Consider the following 26,837-nt stretch of genomic DNA (forward strand, 5'->3'; position numbering starts at 1 on the left):
TTCCTGGGCAGATGGGTAATAAAACTCCTGCTAATGTTATATTAAAAGCTTTGGACCCTTGGCATGCCTAAATAATGTAAAAAATAGTGTAAGATAATGTTATATATATTAGACTTCAATTATTAATGTAACTTGAATGGTGAAAGCATTTTGTTTAAACCTTTTCTCTAAAACAAATCAGACAGTTGAAACACTATTATAGTTCCCTTGCTGTAGACTAGGGACTGGCAAACAACAGCCCACAGGCTAAATCTGGCCTGCCACCTATTTTGTAAATGAATTTTTTGGGGGGACACAGCCATGTTCATTCTGTAACTGCTTTATGCACTACAATGGCAGAATTGAGAAACTGCAGAATGTTTGCTGTCTGGCTCTTTACAGAAAGTTTGTTGACTTCTGCTCTAGACTGCTAAGAACTGAGAATTAAGATGTTCAGAAAACTGAGCTTTAGAGAAAGGATAAAAACACAGAAACACAAGTCATCTTTTTTGCTAAGCTGCCTGCTCAAATGACAAACCCCCTAATTATATTTGATTCAACAGATCTCTACTTAGCAGCTGCTGTATGGCTAGGAATGTGTGAAAGGCTGTAAGGATTATAAAAGAGGGTTAAGACAAAGCTTTTGTCTTTGAAGAATTAATGAGTTGGGTGGGAGGACAAAGCATGGGGTCATTAATAGTTTGGGCTGGTGTGTGATACAGTGCCAAAATTGGTTATGCTGACAGTAAGTGCTGTAGGAGGCCATTGTGACTGGAGTTGGAGGGCAGTTCCTCATGAAGCATGAGGAGCATTTGAGTAGATGGAAAAAGAAGAGACCATTATGAGTAAAAGCCCAGAAATGAACCAGTATCTCGTATTAGTGGAACAGAAGAGAGGCTGAAATGGTAGAATTTTGTGATATAGCCAGAGTGTGAGTCCTAATCATGAAAATTCAGCCTGAGAAGTTGGAACTCTATGAAGAGAGAGAGATGAGGAGCACTATTTTAGCCATATGAATCTATGCAGAATGAATGCAAAGTTTATTTGGATGCTCATTGTAGTCCATAAAGAATTCTTGCCTTCAGAATAGAGCTGACAAAGCTTTTACAGAACGACTCTAACATGAATCTTTTTCTGCATCTTTTCCTAGAATAAGCTTTCTGATTTGTTGGCTCCGATCTCAGAGCAGATCCAAGAAGCGATAACCTTTCGGGAGAAGAACCGAGGCAGCAAATTGTTCAATCACCTGTCAGCTGTCAGCGAAAGTATCCAGGCCCTGGGTTGGGTGGCTGTGGTGAGCAGCTCAGCTTCCATGGGAGGGAAGGGATAGGATGAAAAAGGTAAGGAGATAGGGCTGGAGAGGCTCTGAGTCACCGACAGCTTCTCTTTCTTAGGCACCCAAACCTGGTCCTTATGTGAAAGAAATGAATGATGCTGCCATGTTTTATACAAACCGAGTCCTCAAGGAGTACAAAGATGTGTAAGTTCAGCCATTCCTCAAGGGGTAAAGGACAAACCCAGTTGGATACTGGTTGTGGAGTAGTGCTTTGGGGTTAAGGCTGCCCTTGGCTGCTATGTTAGTTCTCCTGTCTCAGGGCTGCTTTCTAGAAAGTTTAGTAGATAATGGCTCATAAAAGGTGCATTTATAAGCTGGAAATGTTTCTCCTTCCACTTTTGCTTCCTCAGGGTTTGTAGAGGCCCAAAGTTTTCTAACGCATACCTTTCCAGGTTTAGGATGTTTTGCTGAAGATGGACTAATGCCTTTTTTATCCTAACCTGGCAATATGTTTATTTATTTTAAAGCTCTAAACTTGCTTTTTTTTTTTATGTATTTTTTATTGATTTCAGAGAGGGAGAGATAGAAACATCAGTGATGAGTCATTGATCAACTGCCTCCTGCATGCCCCCAACTGGGGATCGAGCCCACAACCCAGGCATATACCCTTGACTGGAATTGAACCTGGGATGCTTCAGTCCACAGGCCGATGCTCTATCCATTGAGTTAAACCGGGTAGGGCTGAAGATATGTTTATTGATTTTTAGAGAGGTCGGGGGGAGAGAGGAAAAAAACATCGATCTATTACCCCTCATACATGCACTGATTGGGAATTGAATCCACAACCTTATGGTGTACAGGATAACGCTTCAACTCACTTAACCACCTGGCCAAGGCTGGACTAATGCCTTCTAATTTGCCTGTTTAGATAAGGCAAAAGTTTTAGTAAAATTTACTAGGAAATTATCCTGACTATTGATGTGGTCAGGTAAAGTGAGAGGAAGGCTACCTGGCCAGTGCAGGTATTAAGTAAGGGGAGTCATTGTATGGAGTGACTGCAGGTAGCTATTACTTAGCTGCATAGCTACCCAAACCTTTCCTTTCCTTCTGTTCATCATAAATCAACCAACATTTGTTGAGTAACTACTTTGTGAAGGAGTAAGCCTTCATGTGTGTGAAGTATGTCCAAGAATACCAGGCACCTCCTTGATCTTTCCAGCAACCTGGAATTAAGCATCACATGTTTTGATTATACCCCCTCACTTTACAGTTGAAAAAATTAGGTCCTGTGCTAACTAACCATAAAGTCTTCTAGCTCATATATAAGAAGATGAGATGTGAACCATACTTCAATGCAATTTCCTCCTGAAGGGAAGTTTTTTTTTTTTTTTTTTTTTTGGGGGGGGGGGGTATGTGCATTTCCTATATAATAAAAGCTTAATATGCTAAGTGTCCGGTCATCCGGTCGGCCATTCAGCCAATCAAAGCATAATAAGCTAATGATACGCTAAGGCCGCTCAACCGCTTGCTATGACATGCACTGACCACCAGGGGGCAGATGCTCAAACTGGTAGGTTAGCTTGCTGCTGGGGTCTGGCTGATTGGGACTGAGCAAGATGGGCCGGACACGCCCTGGAGCCCTCCTGCAATCCCTCCCTGGCTGGCCAACCTCCTGCATCCCTCCCCGGCCCCAATCATGCACCGATGGGGTCCGTAAGCCTGGCCTGCGCCCTCTTGCAATCCGGACTGTGAGGGCCCCACCCCTACCCCAAGAGCGCGAATTTTGTGCACCGGGCCTCTAGTTTTGACATAAGGAACTATGTCATAGAGTCTTCGAGTTTCTTGAAGTCCAAGAGTTTCACAATGATGGCTTTCACAGTGAAAGATCTCTACTATGGCTTCATGCACAGAATGACTACTTTAATCAGTTTTTATGTATTAGGTTCTGCCTAAGGTCTGTGAAAAAAACAGTTTTGCTACTTTTAATTTATAAAAAAATATTATTTTTATTTTTTAATTGATTTCAGAGCGAGAAAGAGAATTAGAAACATAAATGAAGAGAGAGAATCATTGACTGGCAGCCTACCACACACGCTGCACTGGGGATCGAGCCTGCAACCCCAGGCATATGACCTGACCAGGAATTGAACTGTGATCTCCTGGTTTATAGATTGATGCTCAACCATTGAGCCATGCTGGCCAGCTGGGCTATATATATTTTAATTGATTTTAGAGAAAGGAAGGGAGAGCGAGATAGGAACATTGATGAGAAAGAAACCTCAACATCCATCAGCTACCTCCTGCACACCCCAACTGGGGATGAAGTCTACAACCCCAGCATATGCCCTGACCTGGAATCGAACTGTTTATGGGCCTATACTCAACCACTGAGCCATACCGGCCTGGCAACAGTTTTGCTACTTTTTTTAAAAAAGTTTGAATAATACTGCTATAAGAGAAAGATAAAATCTGAAGTGCCTATCCTAATGGACTTTGGTCTGATTAGGGAATAGGTTTAAAAAAGAAGAAGAAGCCGAAACCGGTTTGGCTCAGGATAGAGCGTCGGCCTGCGGACTGAAGGGTCCCAGGTTTGATTCCGGTCAAGGGCACGTGCCTTGGTTGCGGGCACATCCCCAGTGGCGGGTGTGCAGGAGGCAGCTGATCGATGTTTCTCTCTCATTGATGTTTCTAACTCTCTATCCCTCTCCCTTCCTCTCTGTAAAAAATCAATAAAATATATTTTTAAAAATAAATAAATAAATAAAAAAGAAGAAGAAAAGCTCAGTGATGATAGAAAAGCTGCTATTGAGCATAGCCTAAGGAACACCAGGCAGGAGGATGTGAGCTCACAGAGAGGGATTCTGGAATCACTATTGTAATGTACCCTGACTGCCTGTGATGAGTGCTTTAATTTTTCCAGGGATAAGAAGCATGTGGAGTGGGTTAAAACTTACTTGAGTATATGGACAGAGCTGCAGGCTTACATTAAAGAGTTCCATACCACCGGACTGGCCTGGAGCAAAACGGTCAGTGAACCCTCTTTCTTTTTACTCATCCAGGGTGGGGTCCACAGGTGTCTTAGACTTCGGCACTACCAAGGTCCCAGAGCAATGTTAGTCTTTCAGTGGAGGGTAGAAAGAAAAAGGAGAAGGAAAGGGAAAAAAGAAAGAGAAGGAAAGGGAAAAAAGAATATTCTCTGACTCTTTTCTTAAGAAAGCAAGAGTCAGAGAATATTCATTTCTGTTCTATTTCAGTAAACATGAGTGGAGAACAGTGGGATGGAGGGGAGACAGATGAATGAGTTACATTATTTCAGTACTCTTGAGACTTAAAAATATAGGTACAAAACCCCAATATAAATCATTAAACTAAATCTCTCTCAGTGAGAATCATTCCTCTTTCTTATACACTACAGCAAGCATGTCAAACTTGCAACCGGTGGGTTTAAATAAACGAGGCACGTGGCCCGCCGGCTGCGAGTTTGACATGCTTTGCACTACAGAGTATAAGAAAGAGGAATGATTCTCACTGAGAGAGATTGTACTGAAGGGGTATACTCTGATCTGAGACTTTTTCAAGTATAAGGCAGTGAGAAGCGGGGGAGGGGGGGAATGGGGAAACTAGCAAATGGCAAAGCTAAAGTAAATGCAGAAAAATTGGTCATCTCTGACTTCAGTAAGGAAAGATAGTCAGACTTTTAGGAGAAAGGGCAGGGAAGGAAAGTAGGTTTAGACTTTTAGACTTGATAATAGGTGATAATTATAATTGATATTTGAGCAAGAAAGTGATAATGATCAGATTTGCCCTTAAGAGAGCCTCAGTTTCCAGGTTAGGGATAAGGGCACATGCGCAGACTTTGTAAGTGTTCATAGTGCTAGGGGCTGCTACAAAAGAATTTGTAGGAGATGTAATCAAAATACAAGGAAGATTTAATGAGATTGAGGGGTTGGAAGACTCAAGGAAGATTGAACAGTCAAGCTTGGGTGCTGATGTCTTTCACTGAGAGAGATGAGGTGGTGATTAGATAGGTAGGGGAGCGGGCAGGAGATGAAGAACTCAGTCTTGTACTTGTTGAGTCTGAGATAGTGGTGACACACTTAAGTAGATTTTTAGAAGTATGGGTTTAGAGTTGGATTAGAGGCCAAAGGAAAAATGTGAAGGTTGAAAAGAGCTGAGTTGGATCTCTGAGAAAGGGTGAGAAGGAATAGTCATGCTTTATTGGATAGCTTGACTATTATTAATCACTGTATCGGGTGTATCTTGCACACATGTAGGACCCAGTTGGAAATGGTACAGAGGGGAAAGAGAGTATGACTGTTGTTTGTGTTTATTGTTCCAGGGGCCTGTGGCTAAAGAACTGTGTGGATTGCCATCTGGACCCTCTGCTGTATCAGGTCCTCCTCCCCCACCACCAGGCCCACCTCCCCCACCAATGCCTACCAGTTCAGGGTCAGATGACTCTGCTTCACGCTCGGCACTGTTTGCACAGATTAATCAGGGGGAGGCCATCACACATGGTGAGTACTTTGGCAAGAAGAGTTGGTACAGTAAGTTGCTTGGGCCAAACCTTACCAACTAGAGATTGGACATTGTGTAAAGCAGAACTCTGGTTTGTGTATGGTAGAATTAATTTGGGGTGTCATATACATTAAGTTGCCCAAAGGGACAGCAAAGTTGGCTTAAATGGAAATTGGGATTAGGTGATTGTAGTTGGAGGAAGCCAACTCTTTAGAGGAAAGTGATTTATTAAGTGGCATGTATTGAGTCCCATGTTGTGCCAAGGCATGGGGCCTGCAATTTTTCCCAGAGCCTTTTCCATGTCTACTTGGGACGACATTGTTTTGGGGGTTAACTTCCTTGGAGGATATATAATAGTCATGGAAAATTTGCATAAGAATTACCTAAAGTTGGTGTGGAGAAAGTAGATACTCTTTTATATAGCAGGCAGAAGTCTAAATTATACAGCCCTATTTTGGGGATCTACCTAAAAGATACCTAAAGTAAAGAACAAGTTTTATAGTATTATTAATATAGCTAAAAATGGTGTAACAACCTAAATATTCAAGAGTAAGGGAAATTGTTAATTGCAGTTTATCCTCTTGATGAAATACTATGCAGTCATTAAATCTCTGCAGTGAACCAAGCAGAGTTTACGAAAAATCTAGTATTTTAACTACTACCACCAGAAGTGGTGGAGCTAAAAAGGCCAGTCAGTATTGGTTATGTAGATTGGCCATGTTCAGGAGTAAGGAGTGGGTTAGCCTGCTGAGGGTGATTATGGAATCTGTTCCCTAAAATTAAAAAAAATTAAAATAGCCCAGCCGGCGTGGCTCAGTGATTGAGCATCAACCTATGAACCAGGAGGTCATGGTTCGATTCCTAGTCAGGGCACATGCCAGGTCGACCTACGAATCAGGTTGCAGGCTCTATCCCTCCATACATACACATGTGCCATGTTTTATCTTTTTGAATGGAACTAAGTAAGTTAACCTTAGGGTAAAAGAGAAATTATCAAGGTGCTTCTCTAAAATTGCTTTTGAGAGAACATCTCAAAGCCTCTAGTTTTGACTTTGATTTTTTGTTAGGAATCAGTCTAAGTTATTGCCTCAGCCCAAAGCCCTGATATGAAGGTCAGAAACAAGTCAGCTTGTTGTTCTTTCAGCCCTAAAACATGTATCTGATGACATGAAGACTCACAAGAACCCTGCCCTGAAGGCCCAGAGTGGTCCAGTACGAAGTGGCCCCAAACCATTCTCTGCACCTAAACCAGGAGTTAACCCATCCTCTAAACCAGCCACAAAGAAGGAGCCGGCTCTACTTGAACTGGAGGGCAAGAAGTGGAGAGTGGTGAGTTAATAATTCCGGGACTCGGAACAAGGAGTGGACGGGGTTTTAATGGAGCACAGCCAAATGAATGCAGGGTTCTGACTTAAATTGCCAGAAGGAAAGTTTGTGATAGTCTGTTTTGGGGATGGTGTGTGCTTAGTGATGAGATTGCTGAAAGGGGTATCTCTTTATCAGGAAAATCAGGAGAACGTTTCTAACCTGGTGATTGATGACACAGAGCTGAAACAGGTGGCTTACATATACAAGTGTGTCAACACGACATTGCACATCAAGGGCAAAATTAACTCCATTACAGTAGGTGAGTTCTTGTTGTCCTAGGCAGGCTCTGTTTTAGAGTTTGAGAGGGCGGAACCATGCCTACCCTGTTCTTAAGATTCTTAAATATATTACTTTCCTTTAAAGTTATACTGTTGACCTGCTCCCTTTCTTCTAGATAACTGTAAGAAACTCGGTCTGGTGTTTGATGACGTAGTGGGCATTGTGGAGATAATCAATAGTAGAGATGTCAAAGTTCAGGTAACTTGATATTTTGGCTTTTTCCTTTGGTCCCTGAGGAATTAATTGAAAGAGACACAGAGCCGACCCACAGATGTTGCTGTGGTGGGAATCTGATTCTACAAAGTCTGTAAGCTGAGCTGCTTTGGATGTGGCAGAAAGGAGTTGGCTCCTAGAGTGAGCTCTTTCCAGCACCCATCCCTGCCTGCCCCAAGTATCCAGTATCTGTTGTGCACCTGCAAGCTTTTCATGTAGTTGTTAAATCATGTGAAACAGTGGAAGCTTTTCCTGTAAATTTTTGTTATTCTCCCCAAACTGCTTGGACTTAGTGTTCTTGGTGTTCTCTGTAGGTAATGGGTAAAGTGCCAACCATTTCCATCAACAAAACAGATGGCTGCCACGTTTATCTGAGCAAGAATTCCTTGGATTGTGAGATCGTCAGTGCCAAATCTTCTGAGATGAATGTCCTCATTCCTACAGAAGGCGGAGACTTTGTAAGTTTCTTGATCTTTTTAGTATTAAGATCAGAAGGGACTGAAGACTTCTTACATTAGACAAAGTGAGTTGATGGGCATTCTGCCCTGAGTGGGTCAAACTCAGCGACACATACTTTAAGCACAGAGAAGTGTGACGTAGTCACACAAGGTAGCGCTCCAGAGGAGGGTAGTATCTGCCTTGCTTAGGTTGGGCAGCTGCTCAGGGTAGTAAAAAGGAAAGAGAATGCGGCACAGCACTCTCTTGAGTTGGTGCCATGAAGCCTTCTCATTTATGCTTCATAGGCTTAACAGTCTGTTCAACATCGCTTGTCAGTGAACTGTATGGAACAGAATCAAACGTATATCTGTCTGGCTTTGGAGCCTTTGTCCTCATTCCTACACTGCAGTGCTCCTCCATTGTGTCAGTGGTAGGGGAGGCGTTAGTAAAAGATGTGGGTGGCACTGCCAGTGACATAGCCTTTTAAGGGGGGTTTGGTTTCTCTCGCTACATTTTGCCTGCTCTCAGAGCTTAGTGGAAATAAGCATTGGAAGAAAAGTGTAAGACTGAATCCCAACTTATATTTTAGCTCATATTTAAACCTGTTTCTTTATTTGCAGAATGAGTTCCCCATCCCCGAGCAGTTCAAGACCCTATGGAATGGGAAGAAGTTGGTCACCACAGTGACAGAAATTGCTGGATAAGCGAAGTGCCACTGGGTTCTTTGCCCTCTCCCTCACACCATGGGATAAATCTGTATCAAGACGGTTCTTTTGTAGATTCCCTCTACCTTTCTGCTCTTAAACTGCTTCTCTGCTTTGAGAAGCACAGCTACCTGCCTTCACTGAAATATACCTCAGGCTGAGATTTGGGGTGGGATAGCAGGTCAGTTATCTTCTGCAGGAAGGGGCAGCCTTTCCTGTCAGCTCAACCACACCACCAGTCTGTTCTTAAGGAACTGCAGACCAGGACTGGCATGTTTCTGCTTTCAGCCTTTGGGGATTATTCCACCAATAGTCTTTTGGGACGAACAAAGCAGTCCCCAGGAATTAACAGCTCAGAAAGTTCACACAAGTTAATCTTTTCCTAACAATGAGCATGAGGTAGCAGAAGCTGGTATGATTCCAGCTGGTTCTTCTAACAGACTAATTTTTCAATGTTGACAAGTGAGGCATTGGACCAAAGGCTGAAGCTTGGCCATCTAGCATTCCAAGCAAAATCGTTTCCTCTAAGTATTCCTTTTATTCTGCATTCCTTCTTGGCTCCACCTGAACCTGAGACAATAGGTTCTCCTGTACCAGCTGCTGTGGCAGTGCCTGCACCCAGGCCAATTTAGAGTCTTAAACCCTTTCTTTCTCTGGGATCCCTGCCCAGCACCTCCCTAGAGGTGACATAAAAAGAGAGAGGGGGAAAAAAAAGGAAAAACACACCATTCTAAAGAATCTGGCATTCCTTCCTCCCATGCTAGGTGCCTGTCATCCATCTTCCCTGTCTCCATTGCCCTGTCATGCTCAACAGCTTCTGGCTTCTGTCCAGGCACCTGAACAAAGGACTACAATCTCCACTGTAGGCTGGTTTTCGGTTTTATATAAGAACGTTGCACAGCATTGCTAATAAAAATTTCAGTTTTTTCCCTCTAGGACAAACACATACCAAAATATGCAACTTTTTTTTGGTGGGAAGAGATATTGTCCTGTGACTTCTACCCATTTCCTGAGGCCTGCAGAAATAAACCTTTACTTAAAGTTATACAGAAAATAGAATAAAATTAATACCAGACTTGCTTAGTATTTACCTGTGGTATTTATTGTACAGAGTGAAAACATGACACGAAGGTTAAGAAGCTACTCTTTATTTTAGACAACCTCATACATTTCTTTTCACATCTCCCCATTTCTTGCCCTTAAGCCTCATCTTTTAGTTGAAAAATAAGGCTTAAGTGTAGGAAAAATCACAAAGGGTAAACATCACAGCACTAACAAGATACTTTTCCCATGTGTATCTAATCATTTCCCCAAACTGACATTCTGCACTAGTCTTCCAAAACAGTTTTGATAGGTTTTCACGGGCAGGGAAGTTGGGGCTATCATGTTCAGATTGCTCAAATAGTGTGGGGAATGGTAGAATAAGGTTAGTTTTCTTTAACATAACAGGAATTCTAAGTCCTTAATATGGGTTGATCTCCAAGGAGAAAAGGCATGTGCAATATTCCCCAAGCTTTTTGAGGAAACAATTTTTTTTCTTTTCACAGAACACATCTGAAACAAGTTTGGAGTGTACTAGAAAATACGGCTTTTCATAATGGAAATTAGCCTGATCTCCATGTTTTCCTCCCATTCTCTGTTAATACCAGTAACAGAAGTGACTTAATCCAGACCACTAGTCATATTAAGAGATGACATATTAAGGATGGAATGGAAAGAACCACCTCCTCAGTTTTCATTTCCATTTCTACATTTTTCTTCACCTCCCTTTCTAAGTTAAGCAATACCCACACTTCCTCCCTTAAACAATCCAATTGGGTGTTACTTCCCTCCTTTTATTTCAGCAACTAATTTATCACAATCTGAGACCAAAAGAGTGCTACTGAAGCTAGATGGTGGGCTAGTGGAATTTGTCTAATAATTGCTAAAGACACTACAAAAGAAAACATACTCAAAGAGAGGAGGGTAGCCTTAGATTATTTAGCAACATTCAAGCAATACTCTTGCAAGCACTGGTTAAATCCCCACCAGCAAAACAGAAAGCATGTCTGTGAATACCTCAGGCCTAAGTATTGGCCTCTCTTGGCTTGAAATGTGGCTAGATTTACATGAGAAAGGTGTTTGCCCTTAAAATCTATGTCATTGTTTTAGTTTGTTCAGTCTCTTCTGGGCCTGGGCACAGTTCTGGCACTGACTTGCAGCAGACATTTCCTGAGACAGCTTGACTACATCAAATGGTTGTAAAATAATCTCTGTGGTTATTAACTAATTAAACTTGCATTCAACACCATATGCTGATAGGATGAGGCAAAGGATAAGATTTTGATCTTAGATCTTTCCGAGTAGGTCATGTTAGATGATGACGAGAGAAAAGGGTTAGTTGCAAGCTGGATCTGTGCTCCGGCTTGGGCATGAAGGGAACAGTCTTCACTAGTTTGGAAGTGCTGGCAGCTCCCTGAGCTCTGGTGCAAATTGCAAAGGTTTCACTCAAGGAAGGGTATGATATGGGCATAAAACCATTCTTCAGACAGTTGAAGATGGTCCCCTTCTACAGCCAAGAATACTAGTTTTCCTGCATTGTCCATTTCTCTTAGCCCCAAGCGGTCCTGCAGAAAGAGATGCCATAATTAATCAAAAGGCTTACTGGAAAGTTTTGGAATAAAAGTAAAATGTTAGCTGAGCCCTGGCCAGTTTGGCTCAGTGGATAGAGTGTTGGCTTGTGGACTGAAGGGTCCTGGGTTCGATTCCAGTCAAGGGCACATGCCTGGGTTGCAGGCTCAATCCCCAGTAGGGGGTGTGCAGGAAGCAGCTGAGCAGTTACTCTGTCTCATCATTGATGTTTCTATCTACCCCTCTCCCTTCTCTGAAATAAATAAAAAAATGTTAGTTGAGATATATTCTCAAAATGCAATCTTTTACCTAGGTATCACAATTTAGGTGTATTGTCAAAAATGCTAAAAAGGATACCTCCTATTTTTTCCCCTAAGCATTAAAATTATATGCAGTTGAGATTATTCTATAGTTTTATATTTTGCTTTCTGAAGTTTTCCAAACCTTTTGGAGGACAAAACTGCCTCAAAATGTCAGTTAAGTGGAACTGAACCAAAGACAGGAGAACATTAGCTCGATAACTTAAAACATCCACCCCCTAGGTAACAAATCTGGGACACTTTCATATCTTGCAGTTGAAAATATTGCCCATGTGCCACAGAACAAATATGGTGGGAAGATGAGCAGTTATGACAATATCAGAATCTTGCTTCTGTGGTTACCATCAGTTTGAGTTTCACAATAAGGAGGCTCTTAAGTTGTAATTTCCAAAACTTAACAGACCCTAGCTTCCCTCTTACCCAAGAGGGGCATCAAATGTAAGAGAAAAGCCAAGAGAGGAGACTAGGCTTCTGAAATTTAAAGAAATTCGAGTAGAAGGCAATTGGCTCAGACACAGCACTTGTGCATTTTGGGGAGTGTATCTCCAAGATAAAATCTTTAGAATGTGGAGCTGGAAGTGGTGAAATGCTGCGACCTCTGCTTGAGAAACATCTACTGCAAAAAAAGAATTCACAACTCTAGTCCCATTACCTCCTGCAGGAGCTCCCCTTGTCAGTGCCTAATTTAAAAACACGTCCACGACTATTAATGTTTTAAAGTAACACCTGTCTCCTGTTTTCATTATGCATAGGGGGCTTGTTGGATTTGATCCAGTCTGCATCTCAGCAAAAGAAGCCAGTTCTAACCTTTATACCAGAGAGAAGGAGCTAGAAAGAAAGGATGTGTCCCTTGGACATGCTTGAAAACCATGAGGTACAGTTCCTTCGACCTTCAGGATGTAGATTCTATAGACCAGCACCTAACACACTAGTGCAACAGTCAGCAGCCTAGCCAGCCTCACCGAGACGGGTCAGACGCCTCACGACCACTTACTGCTTTGGGGTGTACAGGACAGGGTCTATCACCCAAGAACCTGGCAGCTTCAGGAGCCGGGAGCTGAAAAGGACAGCACCTCTCCCCACCCAGTTACCTGTGTGTACAGAGTGGTCTTCTGTAAGGGAATGGTTTCCTTGTCTTGGCCACTTCTGTAAAATCCAAACCACTGCAGGAAAGGAGGAAGAAATACGCAGATCACACACATGGCATATATACTGCCAAACTAACTCAAGACCGGCTGGTAGCTAAGCCTAACCAACTAACGACGTTATGAAGGTGTAGTAAGGAGGAAAAATAGAATATGTCTTGAGTCATCTTTTTTTTAAGGGTAGATCTTGAGAGATGAGTTCTTTTCCAAAGAGCTTTTCCAAAGAGCTCTTTTCCAAAGAGCTTTCCAATTTCCCAAAATTTCTGCTTCCGATAATTATTGAGCAACTACCCCTGAAAATCCTTGTGCTGAACTACACACTCAAAGATGAATACATATGGTCACTGTTTTTCAAAAATCTCTAATCTCATGAGGCACAGAAACAACTAATTGTTTAACATACTTTTCTATAAAGGTCACATACAAAATATTTTTGGCTTTAAGAGCCACATGGTTGTAACGACTCAATGCTGTCATTGTAATGCAAAAGCAGCCACAGACAATATTTTTTAAAACTTGAGTATGGCTGTGTTCCAATGGAATTTTATTTATGGACACTGAAATCTGAATTTCATATAATTTTCACTTCATCAAATATTTTTTACTTTTTCAACAACTTAAAAATGTAGAAACTATTCTTAGTTCATGGGCCATTCAAAAGCAGGTGGCAGGCTGGATTTGGTCTGCAGGCCATGGTTTGCTAGTTCCTGGTGGTCTGATGTGATGAGTGCTGTAATACAGGCTGATTCTACTTGAAATAGGATAGCATCCTAAATGGAGAAAGTGATCTGAGTTTGGCTTTGAAAGGTAAATAGGAGCTTGTCAGGTGGAGAAGCCCAGGGAAGGGCATTCTAAGAGACTGAAAAGCTTGAATAAAGGCACACAAGAGAAAAAGCACAGGCCAAGTTTGGGGCATTTCAAGTAGTACAATGTGATCAGAGAATCTAAAGTGGATAGTGTAGGGAGATTAGGTTGGAGAAACAGGTTGAAGCCAGGTCAAGGCAGACCTTAATGTCAACCTTAGGGACTTAGACTTTGGGCTGGTGGTTCTGAACTGGGGTCACAGGTCTCTTTGAAAATCTAATCAAAATTATAGTCCCTCAGAGAATTCAACGTTACCACTTTGCATACAATTCTGGGTGGTGTCCCATTTATAGACCTCAGGTGAAGAACCCCTGCTCTACACAAAGGTAAGTGGACGGGACTAAGGTTTTTCCCCCAAAGTCATTTTCTACTATGGTCTGTCTTGTTGTGGCCTGCCCAAGCAGTCTCACCTCAGAATCCACAGGGTCCACAATGGAATCATTGAGGAATTTCACCATCACAAACTTCTTCAGGGCCATCAGGTTTTTCTTGTAGGACTCATTGACACCCTGGAGGGAAAGGCCAGCAGTATCTCAGAGTCATCATCAGGTTCCAGCAGGGGGATTAAAGCCTTTCAGTGCTCTGGTCTCCCTGACCCTGGACCACCATGTTTCTTTCCTATGATACAGGCTGCTTTTTCAGTTTCCTGCCCAGAATATACCTTGTACAGCCTTTTTCTTAACATCCTATCTGACTGGCATGCCCCCAGCAACCAAGGTGCCATCATTAATTTGTCACTCCACTCCACAGGTACCCGTCATATAGGTTAAAGACATCTAGCCAGAGAAAGCCAAGGCAAAATAAGAAGCTGCAAGTTCTGAGTGGTTTTGCTATACTACTGTTTTTCCCCCTTGGCTGGTGTGGATCAGTTGGTTGAGCATCGTCCTATGCACTGAAAGGTCACTGGTTTGATTCCCAGTCAGGGCACAAGCCTTGGTTGCGGGGACTCAGTCCCCAGGGTTGTGGTGGGTACAGGAGGTAACCAATCAATGTTTTTTCCTCTCTCTTTTCCTTCCTCTCTAAAATCAATAAAAAACATATTTAAAATAATATGAAAATTTAAAAAACCTCTAGATAAACACAATATAAATTAAGCCGTCTAGTTTACCAGAATCTCCCAAATCATGCTTGTGTTTGGGACACACAGTCCCCTTTGCAGTATCTCTTCTAAGTAAATCTCTTTTCTGTGAAAATTTGACCCAAAAGAGACCCACCAGGAAGACTTCCCTCAGTAAACCAGCCAGCAACCCACTGAGCTGACCGTGCTTCAACACTAGGAAAGGGAAAGGACATAAGGGAAGAGAGCCAAATGGACCTCAGCCTCCCTAAAAGGAACTGAATCTCCGAATCGCTGGCTCCCTTCCTAGAAACAGAACTTCTGTTTCCTGGGTTGTCTGGGATACTTTGGGTAAACAGTCACTGCTGATCTTTTTATAAATGTCCCAAATAGAAAAATGAATACATAACAGCAGCCTGGCTTGGATGCTTACTCTCTCCTGATTAATATCTGCCAAGAAGATGCTGTGGTTGCGGTACATGTCCTCCTTTATGGGGTCGTGCCAGTATTCTGCTTGCACCAGCCTGCAGGGGGAAAAAGAAATCAAGGTGACCCCTCTGCATAGGTCACTAGGAGATTTCAAAGGATCAGAGACCAGAGCCCTCAAGTCCCAGGCCTTGCCCTCTAATAGGGAAGACAAGACTTCCACCTATCAAAGTTCATCACCTAGACACCTGAGGCAAGGATGTGCTATTTAATACAGTAAAGAACATCTTAGCCTGCCTGTTTGGCTCAGTCAATAGAGCGTTGGCCCTCGGTCTGAAGGGTCCCAGGTTCAATTCCAATCAAGGGCACGAACCTCAATTATAGGTTTGATCCCCCATCCTGGTCAAGGCACGTGCAAGAGGCAACCAATTGATGTGTTTCACATCAGTGTTTCTCTGCCTCTCCCCCTCCTTTCCACTCTCTCTAAAAATCAGTGGAAAAACATCATCAAGATGATTAAAAAAACCAAACAAAAGTATCCTAAAACTTAGGAAGAGGACCTATCAATATGGTTCCCCTGTACCACTGAGCTTCATCACAATCATGCTTCAAAGCCATGAAGACATGCTGTCCCCTCCCACAACCCCAAATCTTTCCCTCTCCTTTGCTTTCTACTCATCCTGCAAGACTCAGCTCAAATCCCACAACCTCTCCCTCCTCTTCACCTATTTATCTCCTCTTCATCTATCATGCCGTGCTGATACTGGGATGGAGGTCTAACCTTTCAATCACAAAGAATTTATCATACTATTGAGTGATACTAGTTTTCAGGACTCTGGGATGTCATGCAACTTTTAAGGACAAAAGGCAGGTATTTGGTGGTTGTAATATTTCAGACACAGATCATTTCTCTCCATACTTTTTTACTTTGTCTCAGTCTCTCTCCACTTCCCCTTCCATTCCCTCTCAGCCCTCCCCTACCAAAACTGACACCTCTACCATAAGTTCTCCCAGCAGCTAGTTCCCACTTAGCACCTGCATCTACACAGCAGTATTCCGGCTGGAGAAAAAGGCTGAGCATGAACCTAATGGGAGATGTCCTCTAGGGGGAGAGAGGAATTAGAACATGAGTGGGACTTCCTATCCCAGTTTAGCAGGAAAAGAAATCAAAATTTCTACCCAAGGAGCCAGCCCCCAACCAGAGTGAAAGAGCTGCCCAGAGGCGGTGATCCTGAAAGCGCCACTCAGCAGAGCAGCGTGGCACTAAAGCCCACTGGACCATCTACATCAGAGACGATGGAAGCTTCTGACGCCCAGGAGACAGGGCTGAGGTTAAAGGAGGCAACAGTCAGACTGTCAGTGGTCAGAGTGACACATATATCTGCTTATAAACGTATTTGAAAGCTTTTAAATGTTTATCTAATTTTTAAAAGGTGACAAATTCTGAACTTTTATAAAATACTGGTATTAGTGGTGGCCTTATCATTTTGTTTTGGCATTGTTATCGCTTATTGTGTGAGAGTATTAGTCCTGCCTCTCCCCTATAAGACTGGAAGCTCCTCAGCAGTGACCATCTGGCAGATGCTCAGTAGTAAGGGTTTGCCAAATGAAAGAGAATGATGTAAGGATGTTAGACAAGTTATGAGCGAAGTAGGCTTGGCAGTAAAGGAGTGTTAGGGTTTAGAGATGTGACAGGGGTATAGTTAGAAGAACAAGAGAAGACAAAGCTTCAAGAGTAGGTGGTCAAGTGTCAAATGCTGAGAAATGTTGAGCAGAGCCCACACACTTTTCACACAAGTGGACACTCAAGTTCCTTCAGAAAATGTAGGTGAAAGAATACAAAGGCCCCAGATCTTGCCAGGCCTGGTTCTGGTGACTCAGAATGGCAGTGGGGAGGCCTAATGGCTAAGGATAAAAGAAAGAATAAAGGCAGTAATCACAGGTTGGTCACCTTTTTGTGTGAAAGAAAATAGCTGAGAAGGGGCACAAGAAGGACATTTTGTTTTGTAAGAAGCCTGGTGCACACTATTCAATCCTTACAGGAATTCCATAGAGTAAGCACTATTATTATACTCATGTTTACAAGCGAGCCAAGGGAAGGACGTGAGGATGAGCAGAAGCTGGAAGTGCTGCAGAAGGTGGGGAGGTGAAGAGAGGGGGGCTCTTCAGGAGGTGGACAGAGAAGAAAAATGGTTTGTACTATTTACCTCCTTTTTACCACTGAAGGGCCAGATTCGGAGAGCTCAAGTAGCTCTCCCAAAGCCACCCAGCCAGCACCAGAAAGGGTAAGACATGAGCCTAAATCTTCTGAGTCTACAGTGCAGCACACAAAGAGGCAGGGAAGAACAGCTCCCAAGCCAGAACTTCCCAACCACAGGCCACCCTTGGTGACATAAGCCTCTACTTCTGAGGCTCTAGCCACTGTGGCTTAGAGATTATAATAGTAACACATAGCACTTACTATATACCAGGCCTATTGTAAGCACTTTATATATATTAAACTATTCAATTCTTACAAGAATTCTATAGAGTAAGTACTATTAGTATACTCGTGTTTACAAATGAGGCAACCATACTCCGAGTGATTAAGTAGCTTGCTCAAGGTCAAAGTGTTAGTATGTAATAGAACCAGAACACAGGAGGGGAAGACTGGGCTTTTCAATACAATGATGTTCTCTGAAAGTTGTTATAATGAGAACTAGAAATGAGTACAATATGGAATCAATAAACTGTGAAGTCATACAATAAAATGTCATGCAGCACATCAGATAAATCAGCTTTATGTATATGTAATAACATGTTTAGATCTCAAAAACGTAATATTGAGTCCAAAAATCATTTGTAGAATAAAATGCACAATAAGATATACATTACATACAATTTTAAATATACAATATAACACTATTTGTTGACTGACTATGGATAGGTATGTATGTATATGATACAAACTTTTAATAGGCTATATTCTGATTTGACAGTGGTTGTCACTATGGAGAGAGGACAAAGAATGGGATCTGGGAGAGATGTAAAAAATGCAAATTTATCTGAAATGTTTCTGTTCTTAAAAATATCTGAGGCAAATATGTCAAAATACTTATTTTAGGTACACAGAAGCTTGTTGCATTACTCTCTGTTGTTTTTTTTTTTTTGTTTTTTTTGAGAGAGAGGAAGGGAGAGGGAGAGAAGCATCAATATGAGAAAGAAAGATTGATCGGTTGGCTCTTGTAGGCACCCTTACCTGGGATAGGACCAAAACCTGGGTATGTGTCCTGACTGGAAATCGAACCAGCGACCTTTTGGACAACACTCAACCAACTAAGCCACACCAGCCAGGGCTCTCTGTACTTTTATTTATTTATTTTTTTTGCTAATCCTTACCCAAGGATATTTTTTCTACTGATTTTATTAGAGAGAGTGGAAGGGAGGAGGAGAGACACAGAGAGAGAAACACCAATGTGAGAGAGACACATCAATTGGTTGCCTCCCACATGTGCCCCGACTGGCACAGGGGATTGATCCTGCAACCAAGGTACACGCCCTTGACCAGAATCAAACCCACAACCCTTCAGTCTGCAGGCTAATGCTATATCCACTGAGCCAAACCGGCCAGGGCACACTCTACTTTTATGAACAACTGAAAAGTATCTGAGGCAGCGTGAGTGGTTGCCTCGTTATTTCCAGGAAAGGGTGTGACAAGTTGAGGGCAAACATGAGGGCAAAGATGTGGGCAAAGTGGGACAACTGAAGAAAGGCACTCTTTGAGCCATGGGGGTGGGAGCGCAGGCCCTGCAAAGCAAGGGGCATGCAAGCTGGGAGCCAGGGACCAAGGAGAGGGCCAGCTGGGAGAGCAGAGCTGGCACAGAAGACGAGAGGCCAAGGGTGGGGGATGGCAGGAGAAAAGGAGGAAGGAGAAATCAGGAAGGGCTGCTAGTATCTCAGAGGGGAACTACAGGGCTGATTTCAGTCAGAAGGCGAGAGAGAGCTGTTACACTCACCATCACTCATTGTCCCCACCATGCCACTTCCGTGTGGCTGGGTTGGAGCAGTTGTCCATACACCAAAAGGTTGTGGATTTGATCCCCAGTCTGGGAGTGTATTGGAGACAACCAATCAATGTTTCTCTTTCACATAGCTGTTTCTCTCTCTCCCCACTTCCTCATTCTCTAAAATCAATAAACATATCCCCGGGTGAGGGTAAAAAAACAAAACAAAACAAAAACACTTCCTCACTGCTAATTCAGGGTATTAGGATATCAAATTTGCTTTGCTGTGGTTAAATTATCTGAACAGTGTAGAAGACATCTTCGGGGGTCTCTGTCTAAATCAAAACCATCCTCTCTCGTGTGGGAACTGCGCCCTTCCTGCCCCCACCTACCAGTTACAGGAGTGGGTATGGTTGGTACCATGTGGTCCCACCCTTCTCTGAACACAGCTAATGAGAACAAGTGGGAACCTGATCTGAGCAGGAGCATGGTCCTTCCCTAAGAATCTGAATCGGGGCAGAGAGATTCCTGCCTCAGGCTGAGATAAGCTCCTAAAGGAGCTGTGCCAGGCCGCTGTTTACCACGGCAGCAGGGGCTGGTCTGCCTGGAGAGAAAAAAGAAGTGAAACAGAGAGAGCAGCAAGGACAACAGTTGGAGAGAGACTGCCTTAGCTCTGGATGGCTCCATTTCTCTCTCTCTCTCTTCTTTTTTTTTTTTAAGAATGGTTTATTGGGCCCTGACTGGTTTGGCTCAGTGGATAGAGCATCGGCCTGTGGACTGAAGGGTCCTGGGTTCGATTCCAGTCAGGGGCATGTACCTTGGTTGCAGGCATATCCCCAGTAGGGGGTGTGCAGGAGGCAGCTGATCCATGTTTCTCTCTCATTGATGTTTCTAACTCTCTATCCTTCTCCTTTCCTCTCTGTAAAAAATCAATTTTAAAAAGTTAAAAAAAAAAAGAATGGTTTATTGGTTTTTAGAGAGAGGGTGGGAGAGGAAGAGAGAGAGAAGCATCAATATGAGAGTGCATCAATCAGCTGCCTCCTGCTTACTCTGGCCCCTTCTGGGGATCAAGTGCAAACCGAGCATGTGCCCTTGACCGGGAATTGAACCTGCAACCTCCTGGTGCACAGGACCACGCCCAACCGAGAGGCATACCAACTAGGGTGATGGCTCCCCTTTCTTGATTCCCATCCCTCTGAGGCCATGGGTACCAAAATATGAATTTCTTTAAAATTTACTTTGGCTTGATTTGGTTTCTTCCTTGCAACCAGGATCCTCCCTAATACAAAAGCCAACGTAGGACAATATTGCAAAGAGAAAACTGTTTCCTTTTGTCACATTAAGCTCTCACCATCCCCTTCCCACCGCTCTACTTGGACTACTTGCCTCTAAATCTCATACTGGCCATGTGTTAAAATGAGATTTTACAAAGAAACTTTAAGAGTAAAAAGCAAACAACTTTGTAAAATTAGAAAAGTATCCTAAAAGCTACTACTCAGAATGCACTTCCCAGGGAAATTGTGTTATAAATGGTGAGCTATACCCTAGCTAACAGTCTAGTTCATCTACGATATTATAAAACATATCTCAACTCATTCCACTTCTCTTCATCGCACTCATCTTCCTATTTCCTTGCTTAAAACCTCCCAATTTTCTCTCATAATGTTTAGAAGAAAATCCAAACTCCTTATGTGACCTACAAGGCCTTGCATAAAATAGCTTCTGCTTCTCTGTCCAAAAGCATCTATCACTAAACTCTAGTCACCCTGGCCGAGAACAGCAAAACCTGTCTCAGGCTCCATGCTTTTGTTTCTCTTATGCTCCTTACTTCTCATCCTTCAGATCCTGCCTTAAACATCTCTTCTTCAAAGACCATTCTATCCAAAGTAAGGACCTCTCCATCACTGCATCCTGCTCATTTCCATCATAGCCGTAGCATATTCAAGGTCACCTAGTGCAGTGGTCGGCAAACCGTGGCTCGCGAGCCACATGCGGCTCTTTGGCCCCTTGAGTGTTCTAACGCCACTTCTTCAAAATAGACTCGCCCAGGCCGAAAACCGACTTCTGCGCATGGGCCACGAAATTTCAATCGCACTGTACGTGCGCACCCGCACGTGGTATTTTGTGGAAGAGCCACACTCAAGGGGCCAAAGAGCTGCATGTGGCTCGCGAGCCGCGGTTTGCCGACCACTGACGTAGTGCATCTGTTCACTTGGCGATCCCCTTGTCCCACTTGTATGTTAGTTATGTCATGAGAACAGGGACCCTGATTATCTTGTTCTCCATAGAATAGGACCCAGCAAACAGCAGTTCAATATTTGATGAAATTATGAACTAAATACTTTACAACTGTAACCAAACATTAGAGAAAACAAAACCACTGCAATACTTATAAATAAACAGAAAGCTAAAGCTGAAGTAAATATTTTAAACCCAGCACCACTAGTGGTCACAGCCCAAACCTGCCTTATATGAACTGAGCACTGCACTGCACGTTTTACTGTTAATTCGTTAAATCTTCACAACTCTACAGGAAAGTTCTACTATTACCCTCACACAAGAGATGAGACTTAGACACTCAAGCTCACACAGCTAGACAATGTAGAACTGAGCCTCTCCAACAGCCCCTAGAAAGAGGCTATGGAAGCTCTTTCTTTTTACATGTCTGAAGATGTTTTTATTTTCCCTTCACATTTTTTGTTGTTGTTAATTCTTACCTAAGGATATTTTTTTCCATTGCTTTTAGAGAGAGAGAGAGAGAGAATGAGGAAGGGGGTGGGGGGAGCGAGAGCAAGCGAGAGAGAGAAACATTGATGTGAGATAGACATATCAATTGGTTGCTCTCAAATCTTTCCCGACCAGGGCCAGGAGTGAACCCTCAACTCAAGTATGTGCCTTGACTGGAATAGAACCGGGACCCTTCAGTCTGTGGGCCGATGTTCTATCCACTGAGCCAAACTGGCTAGGGCTGTTCTTATTTAAATTAGGAGATGTGGAAGCTCTTCACACAGACAGAGCTCATTTACTGGTGGCTTCACCACATGGTAATCAGGAGGAGTCCTGACTTGTTAGAGGATGCAAACATCAACCTGTAGGTCTTTTCTCTGGGGCCAGTTTTTCCAGAGAGGGGTCCACCAACCTTCTGCTTAGCAGGTTGCCATCCTTCTGGGAGCAGAGTGAGAGGAAAGAGGAGTAGGAGGGGCTGGGTTTTCAGTATGGCATCTTTTTTTTTTTATATATATATTTTTATTGATTTCAGACAGGAAGGGAGAGGCAGAGAGATAGAAACATCAATGATGAGAGAAAAATCACTGATCGGCTGCCTCCTACATGCCCCCTTACTGGGGATCAAGCTCTATCCACTGAGCCAAACCAGCTAGGGCTCAGTATGGCATCTTATCATCATCCTGTGTTTATTACCTGGAAGTCTGGTACTTCTCTAGTTACATTGTTCCAGAAAGTAAATTTTACTTCTCTTGCTAGGGTGGGGGAGGAGCAATCACTTAAATGTGCACTTAAGAGAATTGGGATTCTGATAATTCCTTGTAGATTTTCAACAAAAAGTCCTGTGCACTTATCTCTATCATTCAAAGTATCTTATGCATCTTGCCCCGGACAGTTGGTTGGAGTGTTGTCCCGTATACCAAAAGGTTGCGGGTTCGATCCCCAGTTGGGGCATAAATGGGAGGCAACTGATAAGATGCTTCTCTCTCTCTCTCAACCACTTTTCACTTTGTTTTCTTCCCACTTTTAATCAGTATTTAGGTGTCATTGTCCTCCTACTAACTGCTCATTTATAGTCACTAATAATTCTCATTGCCAATGGTTGTGTTTGGTTCACAAAAGAAATATAAAGAAAAGGATGTGCTTTTCTTAGCCATCTGAGTTAGAATGAAAAGAATAAAGAGTAAATTAAGAACAATAAAGTATACAGAGGCCATATATATATATATCCATGAGAACAAAGACTATGTAGGACATTAATAACCAAGCTATGGCTAGTCAAACCATGTAAGGGGGTAAAGCTTAGCAGTGGTTTGAGCTGCTTGAGGGAAGATGGAAATATCAAGTATCTTAGTTTCCTTCACTGACCATCAGGTGGCACTGCTGACCCATGATAGCTTTGTAGCTATGCATATAGCCACTGCAAGAAAAGGAAAAGACCTAGCTTCCGGTTGTTTCTCTGTGAGTCACTTACAAGGCTATACTTTGGAAAATGGCTTCAAGGAAGTGTTGTATTGAAGAGTTGTTATTAGACAAGAATGATCCACTTGGAAAACCCATAGGATAGATACCATAGCCAAACTAATTGATCCCAGTTATCACCTAGAATACTCTAGGTATACTGAATCTGAATTTCTAGGAATGGAACCCTAGAATCCATTTTTAATGAATTTCCCAGGGGTTCTAATGTATATTTTAATTTAGAAACAACTGAACAAGAACATTTTCCAAAAGTGACTCTGTATGCTTTAAATACTCAAACGCACACACACAAAGAGAAAAATAATATTCAAACACACTGAGTATTGGGGACATTGATGTAGACTAACCACGTACTGCTGACAACATAAATAATCTGTCCTCCAATATTAATAGTAATTGCTTGGGCTTGGTACTTTCTAAAGGCTTTTTGCTTGTTTGTTTTAAGATGGACATTTATTCTGTTGTAATTACATTCTTCTTATATAGAAAAATGTCCTGTTTCTTTTTCAAATTATTATTAAAGCAATTTTAGGTTTACAAAAACATTGAGCAGATAGTAGAGGTATTTATGGGGGGGGGGATCACATTTGAATATCACTAGCCACTATTCCTGGAATCACTGTTAGCATGAAAGTCAGCATATTTTCAGGAAGTGCTGGCTCTATGTCCTTTTCACCTAACCATACATACCGTTCTTGAACAGCTTTATTGTAAGCCCCAGCATTCAGTGTTTTTCTGATCAATTCACAGATGTGAGAGCTCTCTCCTGGGCACCGAGGGAGTCCAAAAACACCTAGAGTAGTAGGAGACAAATACCCATTCCTTCAATAATTACGTATTGAACACCTACTATGTCCAAGGCACTGTGAGAAACAAACAAAAAAGGCAGAGCTTGACCCTGATTTCATTCAAATATTCTTCAAGAACAAAATGTATTGAGGATTAACACTATCACCAGCTTCCTCTTGGTCCCCCCACACTCTTTTCTGCCTTAGAACCTTTGCACTTGGTCCTCCCTGGAGGATATACAGGCATACATCAGAGATACTGCAGGTTCAATTCCAGACCGCTACAATAAAGTGAATATTGCAATGAGTCACTCAAATTCTTTGGTTTCCCAGTGCATGTGAAAGTTATGTTTACACTATATTGTAGTCTATTAAGTGTGCAACAGCCTTTAGGTCTAAAAATATAATGTACATACCTTAATTAAAAATACTTTATTGCTAAAAAATGCTAATAATCACCTGAAACCTCAGCGAGTTGTAATCCTTTTGCTGGTGGAGGGTCTTCCCCAGATATTGATGGAAATGTAGTATTTGCAAAGCTCAATAAAGCAAAGTGCAATAATATAAGGTATACCTGTACTTCTCTTGCTGCTTCATTGGCTGGACTCATTTGCATCTCGCAGGTCTTAGCTTAGAGAAGTCATATCTACCTACGCTAACTCAAGTAGTGTCCAACCCAATTTTCTTCCCCTCTCCCAGTTATACTTTCATCCCCCATTATCCTCAATAATGTTTTCGGGGGTACTGGACATAGTTCTGAGCACATATTGACAATAATTCATTTAATCCTCACAACCACCCTGTGGAATAGATACCATTTCCATCCCCATATTACTGATATGAAACTTTAAAACAGAGAGGTTCAAGGTTAGATAATAAGTGATACGGCCAGGTGAACACAGTTTTGGCTCCAGAGCCTACACCTTTAACCAATACAACCACAATTCTGTCTCTCCAGTACTAACCCTTTCATTTTTCTCATTATCGTGGTTACCACTGTCTGTATTTATTTTATTTGTTTCATGTCTATCTCCCCCACTCCCTCCAGAAATGGAAGTTTCATGAAGGAAGGGACCTAGTCTTGTTTCTAGGTTTTCCATAAATATTTGCTGAATGAATAAAATGATAAAGCTGTTTTTACTAATTTGCACTTGAATAATATTTGCACTTTTCCTATTATTTCACTTCATCCTCTGAAAAACTCCCATAAGAAGAGCAGAGCCTTATTTTAGTTTCCCTCACCTGTGAAAGAGATGTCCCTCATTACTTGGATACCAAATTACTTGCCCATCAGTAATAGTTAATTGGGTGAATCCAGTTTCCTGATTATAGGGAGAATCCTTCCACCCCTACACCATCCCACCTAATAGCTATACCCATCAGAACAGAGATAAAGTTCTATTCCAAAGACACATTCTTCCCCAAGAGTCTATAATTCTGTCTACATAGAAAACCTGTTGTTTTCCAAGGATCTAATAGCTACTGTTAATTTTACAGACAAAAAAAAAAAAACTTACACATTATTCTTTACCTAAGCCTAAATTCAACAGACATCACCAATGCCAGAAAACGGGAAAGGCTGTTAGACTTTCCTAATTCCTCAACCAGCACCTGCTATGTGGCTGCAAACATCTCACCTCCAGGAAATCATGTCAATTAAATTGGAGGGAAGTAGATGACAACCTAGTAATTCATTTGTGTTCCAGGCCTATGGAACCCTAAGTATCTTCCTATTTCTTCAAGAATGTTAGTTTGTTAGAAGCTGGGGGGGCGGGGGGAGAAAAACCACAGAATTTTGCAAGGATGGCTAGCTGACTTCCTGTATAAATAGAGCTGCTATAATTTTTTTTTTTTAATCAAATGGTCATGTGGGTTAAAACAGAAAAAAAGAGGCACAGAGCCAAAGTTACCTTGATGTTGTCCCCCAATTGAGATCAGATTGATCATGGGAGGTGAGGGACATCTCTGAGCCACTGCCCTCCTGAGGGGGAAAAAAGGATTATCACCTCTGACTGTAATATGGAAATGTATCACCAACATTCAATTCCTCAGATTAAGACACTTAATTCTCTGTGGTTCTCCAAGTCCACAGAGTTTCAGGATTTTCCTCTGATATGACCAAATACAAGTTTTTATTCTTTCATAGAAAATAAGTTCCGTAGAGCTTCTGACATGGGAACACTTTAGAATAGTTCCCAGGGGGCTGGCTCTGTCTATGGAGCACTCCCAGGCCTTCCCCCGCCTCCTTCCCCAGGGGCATTTTCCTTGCCTCTCTCTTTCCCCTAAGCCCCAAGGGGCCTTCTTTTGCCTCTGTAACTTGTTCCCTGAGTCCATTTCTTCTACAGCTCACTTCTACTTCCGTGACTTTATAAATAAACTTTCTCTATAGTTTGGGGGAGGAGGTAGCATAGCTTCCCTTCCATAGGTGAAGATCCAAAAATAATTAGAGGAGTCAATCTATCTGAATAAGAAAAAAGAAATCAATTCCATGTAATTGGTATAACAGAAAGGAACTTACAGAAATTGGCCTCCCTGAGAGAATCCCATAGCATTGTAGCCTTGCTGCAATTTAGGATCCTTAGCAAGAATCTGACACACTGATGTTACTTGGGAATTGACGTTCAAGAAGAAGCTGTTCTCCACATCCTAAAAGAGGAACCACA

The 26,837-nt window shown here is 42.3% G+C and overlaps 2 protein-coding genes across 5 annotated transcripts in view; one reads left to right on the forward strand and one right to left on the reverse strand.

The window, feature by feature from the left end:
• Positions 1-9,850, forward strand: part of CAP1 (cyclase associated actin cytoskeleton regulatory protein 1) — a 29,982-nt gene extending 20,132 nt beyond the window's left edge. For all 3 annotated transcript variants that reach the window (XM_054721633.1, XM_028160077.2, XM_008151184.3), the window contains exons 5-13: positions 1,130-1,273; positions 1,374-1,459; positions 4,176-4,281; positions 5,595-5,772; positions 6,918-7,102; positions 7,277-7,400; positions 7,536-7,618; positions 7,948-8,091; positions 8,692-9,850. In XM_054721633.1, the coding sequence (XP_054577608.1) occupies positions 1,130-1,273; positions 1,374-1,459; positions 4,176-4,281; positions 5,595-5,772; positions 6,918-7,102; positions 7,277-7,400; positions 7,536-7,618; positions 7,948-8,091; positions 8,692-8,775 (1,134 nt within the window). In that variant the 3' untranslated portion in view covers positions 8,776-9,850. The remainder of the gene's footprint in view (positions 1-1,129; positions 1,274-1,373; positions 1,460-4,175; positions 4,282-5,594; positions 5,773-6,917; positions 7,103-7,276; positions 7,401-7,535; positions 7,619-7,947; positions 8,092-8,691) is intronic.
• PPT1 (palmitoyl-protein thioesterase 1) overlaps positions 1-26,837 on the reverse strand; it is a 33,372-nt gene that overhangs the window by 1,920 nt on the left and 4,615 nt on the right. The window contains exons 3-9 of one of the 2 annotated variants that reach the window (XM_008151185.3): positions 26,693-26,820; positions 26,085-26,155; positions 24,077-24,179; positions 15,205-15,295; positions 14,125-14,223; positions 12,797-12,868; positions 9,908-11,381 (exon numbers count right to left, since the gene is read on the reverse strand). In XM_008151185.3, the coding sequence (XP_008149407.2) occupies positions 11,259-11,381; positions 12,797-12,868; positions 14,125-14,223; positions 15,205-15,295; positions 24,077-24,179; positions 26,085-26,155; positions 26,693-26,820 (687 nt within the window). In that variant the 3' untranslated portion in view covers positions 9,908-11,258. Of the gene's footprint in view, positions 1-9,907; positions 11,382-12,796; positions 12,869-14,124; positions 14,224-15,204; positions 15,296-24,076; positions 24,180-26,084; positions 26,156-26,692; positions 26,821-26,837 lie in introns of those variants that run through there. The other variant, XM_054721635.1, reaches the window with a different exon arrangement.

This window comes from Eptesicus fuscus, chromosome 9, assembly GCF_027574615.1.
Source record: "Eptesicus fuscus isolate TK198812 chromosome 9, DD_ASM_mEF_20220401, whole genome shotgun sequence".
NCBI classification, from domain to species: Eukaryota; Metazoa; Chordata; class Mammalia; order Chiroptera; family Vespertilionidae; genus Eptesicus; species Eptesicus fuscus.